Source organism: Capsicum annuum, chromosome 9 (genome assembly GCF_002878395.1).
Source record: "Capsicum annuum cultivar UCD-10X-F1 chromosome 9, UCD10Xv1.1, whole genome shotgun sequence".
In the NCBI taxonomy this organism is placed as follows: Eukaryota; Viridiplantae; Streptophyta; class Magnoliopsida; order Solanales; family Solanaceae; genus Capsicum; species Capsicum annuum.
This window is the reverse complement of record NC_061119.1, coordinates 3,317,936-3,323,893: the sequence shown is the minus strand read 5'-3', so window position 1 is coordinate 3,323,893 and position 5,958 is coordinate 3,317,936. Positions and strand designations below refer to the sequence as shown.

Genomic DNA, 5,958 nt, shown 5'->3' with positions numbered 1-5,958 from the left:
GTGTCAATATATTATATGTCTCAATAAATATTGATGGTCCTCCTAATTTGAGATTAACCTAATGATTTGCAATAACAAATATCTATGAACCTCTCTCAAGATTTTATTTGAGTACCATTATTTTGTTTAGAATAATAAGTATTTGATATCAAAAACACTTTATTAATATATTAAAGCCCCATTATTGAGAAATTTACAACCACTTTATCAATATAAAGTTTTTCTATTTTTTAATCTTAAAATGTAGGTTGTGGATTATATTAAATATGGCTACACATAATAAAACATTATAATAATTAATTTCCAACCTTAAGACCTGCTCAAACCATATATAATATACTGTTGCAGTCAAACTTTTTTTTTTGGTGTTTTCTTGTAGCTCATATGCTCGGAATAGGAATCTGAGATTCCTAATTAAAAATAAAAAAACACAAATTATTAAATCACAGTCGTTCTCGCTAGTCAAATGATATGGTCAAGCTCTTGATATCCTGTATTCGTATTGAGTCTGTAATCCTGGAAAGTCTCATATACTCTGAACGTGAATCTAAGATTCTTAATTAAGAATAAAAGAGTAATTACTATTCCATCTGAATAGTTCTCGCTAGTCTAATGATGTGTTCGAGCTCTTGATAACCTGCATTCGTATTGAGTTCGTAATCCTTGAAAGCTCTACATACTCGAGACACGAGTCTATGACTCCTAGTTTAGAACAAAAGAGTACTTACTATTCCATCACAATCATTGTCGTTAGCCAAATGATGTGTTCGAGCTCTCTTGATAACCTGTATTCGCATTGAGTTCGTAATCCTTGAAAGTTCTACATACTCGAGGCACGAGTCTATGACTTCTAGTTTAGAACAAAAGAGTACTTACTATTTATCACAATTATTCTCACTAGTCAAATGATGTTTTCAAACTCTTGATAACCTGCATTCGTATTGAGTTTGTAATCCTGAAAAGTCCCATATATTCAAGATACGAGTCCACGACTTGTAGTTTAGAATAAAAAAGTACTTACTATTCCATCACCATCACTGTCACACAAGTCAAATGATATGTTGGAGCTCTTGTTAATAATAGGACACCACCACGTAACAAACATTAAAAAAATCCATTTTTAGACTTTATATTATATTGGTGTGCACGTCCACAAGACTTTCAACTTTCAACTTTCAATATGACAACTGGATATTGTAGACTCTATGTGAAAGTCATATGCCCCCTTTGCAGTAAAATCATTTCATGTGTGAAATTTAATCAGTTCGGTGTACTAAAGTAACCGCTATATTTAGAGTTTAAAATATAGCCAGATCACAAGAGTCGATTTTACGCAGTCTTATCTTGCATTCTGCAATATGTTGTTTCCATGGCTTGAACCCGTAAATTCTTTATGTCGCATGACAACAACTTGATCAGTTATTCTAATAACAACGTAAGATTTATTAATTAAAAAGGTTGTGCTTATTATCGAGATTTTCTTCATTTCCAGAGTTTGAACTCCCGTGGAGGAAATACCTGAATTGGTAAAGAGCTGAGGGTAACAACTACGCATGTCGAACTCGACTTTCCAAGTAGCCTCCTCACATCAAAATTACTCTTGACACAAGTAAAATAACTAACTTCTCAACCAATTGATCATAAATTTTTCATATTTTCCTCACAAAAAAAAAAAATCGTAAATGACAACATCAATAACATATGCAGTATAATTTACAAATAAAGTTTGCGGAGGATAAGCTTTACGCAGATCTTACCCTAGATCTACCTTTGTGGGGTAGAGGCAACATCAACTACAAAAAAGAAGTATGCATGTTGAGTTACAATTCCTCTGTTTATTTTTACTTGTCGCTATTCCGCTTCTCGAGATTAATTAACTGCATGAAAATTTGACCAACATTTCATATGTATTTTTTTCATCATATAATATGAAAAGGATTGCAATTTAGAGCATTTTTCTCATGGTTTTCGACCATCTAAATTTAAAATTTAAAATATTAACTTATACGTTTTAAGATATTGATCAAAGTTCATGCAGATTGACCAGAGAAGCGAAATAGTGACAAGTAAATGTGAACAGAGGGAGTATATATATGTTAGAACTCAAGAGCAAATATCTTACTATACAACACAAGGACAAAATTTGTGCTCTTTTAAAGAATAAGTCATATAATGTTCTTTGTTTTGCTTCTTGATTTCAAAGTTGAATATATATATATATGTATGTATGTATGTATTTTTCTGCAAAAATAGTTCTTCATTCAAAGATGAATATTCATGATTAATTTAAAAAAATAAGATTTTGTGTGCTGGCAACACATCATTTTACATTCTAACTTGGTCTCAGCCAGCAAGTAAGCATAGTAAGCATTCAAACTTTGAGAGTATTTGGTCTCGACTGAAAATTAAACACTTCAACTCGTCTCATTGTGTTTCCTGGGCACCTGACACTGACGTAACACATAAATTTTGAAGGTGTCTAGCTGTATTATCATTTTGTAAGACACTGACGTAACACATAAATTTAGGATTTTTCTTGATGATCGTTTTATAGATTGGAGTTTTAAACTAACATAGTGGATACAAGTTAAGATGTCTAGATGTGCATACTCAAAGATGGAGCGTTTACTTGCTAGCTGAGGCCAAATTTGACTATCTGTTTATGTATAAGACTCGAATTCTACTTGCTGCAACTTAGGGATCACTAAGAAATTCTTTCGTTCTATAGGGATATTGGGATGATATAACATAATTCTACTTGTTCGGATTGTCATAATGTACTTCTACCTATTATAGCATCGTCAATCAAGTCGACTATAAATACAACGATCTTCGTAAATAATCGGTAGATAATAACATACTTAGTTTAATCTCATAAGCCGAGTCTTGAAAGGTTAGAATATACGTAATTCTTACCCTTACTTTTATCGGATAGAGAGACTGTTTCTGGTCGACCTTCGATCGACACAACAATGCATTACCAAAACAGGCTAGAAAACAACAATGCAAGTACTCTTTTTGCTTAAAGATTTTTTATTATTATTAGTCCATTTTTGGGATGCCATAAATAGTAAAAATTTTAATGCTATTAAAAAGTCATAAAGGGGTTACAAATTACAAACCATATACCAAATATAATACATCTGATATTTTGCATTAGGAAGTAAAGGTGAAAATGAAAAGTAAAAAAAAAAAAATTCAAGTGTTTGAATTGTGCTATTTTAATTTGTAAGTTCCAATTCAAACTCTTGAAGTAAATTGTAATACCATTATATAAGTTACAAACTGTCAAATGAGTTGAGTCCGCGGAGCCATAATTTTTTTTTATTTTTATGTATATATAGTAGGTGTTTGATGAAAATCCTGTTTCCGCTAGTGGATGTTGAGGCAAATGGCAAAGGGAGCTAGAGAACCGTGCTCGGTGAAGTAAGAGTGCCAGGGCTGAAAAGAATAGAAGAACACCATGCAAAAGAAGCGGGCGATAGAGGGAAATTAGCCAATGGACTACACGATCCAAAATAATTCTCTGATGGGATTCGTGGCGCTACATGTGATCTTTCTTGTTCTTCATTTATCGAGTCATTGTAGACCGCGCTAATATTGTTGTTATTATTATTGCGATTATTTCTTTGTAATGAAACTGGTGAGAGATCAAGTGGTGGAGGAGCCACATTTTGTAAACGCCTTGAATTAAAAGAACCAGAACCAGAGCCAAAGGCAGAATCAGAACTAGAGACAGAATTATTAGAGACAGATTGCAACTCAGGAGCTGCGGTCAACATTTGGACACCAGAACTAGAACCAGAAACAGAACTGGAGATAGAATCATCAGAGACGGATTGAAACTCAGGAGCTGCTGTCAGCATTTGGACAACTTCCTTAAAATTAATCGGTTCGACTCTATAGATTTTAGGAGGTGTAGGTGGCAATGGTGCAATTGGTTGTTTAGTCATAGGTTTTGTTGGGATTTTTCTAACTCCATGAAGTGAAGAATAATATGAAGGTAATATTTTTTTATTTTTCTTCACTTCTTGTATATATGTAGAAGAAGAATCAGAAGAAGATGAAGAAATAGTATATGAAAAAATATCCATATTAATTTATTTTTTTTATGTTGCAAACTTTTTTGTAATACATTTGTGGCTTTTGCATTTGCTTTTATAAAGCCAAAAAAATAAAGATTATTTTAAAAGGGAACATGAAAATGATATATGAGATTAAAATAATTAAAGGAATTTGTCTTTTAGCGGCTGCTTTGGCTTTAATAGGATTCATGTTATTACAACTTGCTTATATTATATTTGACCTCTACTTTAAAATTGCCTCCATTATTGTTTTGAAAAAAAAAAAAAAAAAGAATTGAATAGCTATTTACCCACTCATATCGTACTCGAAATTCACTGATCGACTAATTTGAATTTATGCAGTGCGGGGTGTGGGGCCTACTGAAGGAAAATCGTTAAATAATTCTAATAAGAGTTTTTCTGTTTTAGAGGATTGAATCTGATCAGACCTCTGATTAAAATAAAACAATTCGACCCATCCCACATCCCTTGTTGGTGCTTTGATTCGCTTCATTTATTATCTACATTAGAGCCCGACTAATTCAAATTCGCGTCTAGTAGGGTTCATTCGAAGGTAGCGCTTTCTATCAAGAATTTTTTCATACTCAGGGCTCGAACTCGAGACTCTGGTTAAGGGAGAAGCAGCCCCATCCACAGCTCCACATCCTTTGGTGGTAATAGAAAAAAGGGTGTTTTTTTTTTTTCTGTTTCTCATTCGATGTACGATGTTCGCATTAGAGCTCCGACTAATCCGGATCGCGTGTTGATTTATTTTTTTATATTCGATACATAAGTAAAAAATATCGATTACGCGATATATGGGTAGGATGTGGAGTCGTGGAGATGGGGACTTAGTGAAGACGAGACACGTTTTCCTAACTTACATTAGTAAAGTCATTTTTCTCATTTTTAAGAAATTCATTTTCGTAAAAAAAAAATATTTCTCAAAAATTTTGATCAAATAATCACACCTAGTACATGATTAATTGTTATATTATAACTTGATTAAATGTTTAAAATTACATTATTAAATGTTACATTACAACTTGCCATTTCTGTCTAGTATACTATACAGCTCATATTTGACTTTTATTATAAAATTGCCTCCATTATTGTTTGTTTCCTACATTTATAGTCCCTTTGAATATATATTGCAGTGATAAAAATTTGATAATTAATTAATTCAGATTCGTATCATATAAGGCTTATTTAAGAGGAATTGAAAAAATTTATGGTTCGAATTTAAAATCTCTAGCTAATTAAGAGTAAAAAAATCTCATTAAGTCATTAAGTGTTGAACAACATTGCTAGGTGACGAAGCTTATTTCATAAATAAATTAGTTACGAGTTTGGATAAAAATACGGAAGCTGATAATAATAATTAATGTTAGTGTGGTATATTGACTGATTGACAATAAGCAATCTACCAGAAGTATACTTTTAGAAGTATCTTTTTATAAAAGAGAAAAAAAAGGACTAATTAATGATGGAAAGAAAATAGAAAGGTATTTATAAATTATGTTTTAGAAAGAATATTTCGAAGATATACACAAGGGGTCGTTTGGTTGGAAAAGAGTTATCTGAAATAATTAACTGCGGGACTAGTTATTTTTTTTAGGTATATGAGATAACTTATCCCATCACTATGGTATAAATGATGAGATGAATAATTCTCGGGATTAGCTAATACATCCAACCAAACGTGAAATAAAATAATCCTGCATTTTGTCCCGAGACTATTTACACCTTATAACTCGCACCAAACGACCTCCGAAACTATTTACACCTTATAACTCGCACCAAAAGACCTCCGAGACTATCTACACCTTATAACTCGCACCAAATGACCTTCGAGACTATCTACACTTTATAACTCACACCAAACGACCTCCGA

At 32.2% G+C, this 5,958-nt stretch overlaps 1 protein-coding gene across 1 annotated transcript; it reads right to left on the bottom strand.

The window, feature by feature from the left end:
* Positions 1–3,203: 3,203 nt before the first annotated feature.
* LOC107842255 (putative uncharacterized protein DDB_G0281733) lies at positions 3,204–4,461 on the bottom strand. The gene has a single exon (XM_016686012.2). The coding sequence runs from the start codon at positions 4,092–4,094 to the stop codon at positions 3,405–3,407; it is 690 nt and encodes a 229-aa protein (XP_016541498.2). The 5' UTR covers positions 4,095–4,461; the 3' UTR covers positions 3,204–3,404.
* Between the last annotated feature and the right edge of the window lie 1,497 nt (positions 4,462–5,958).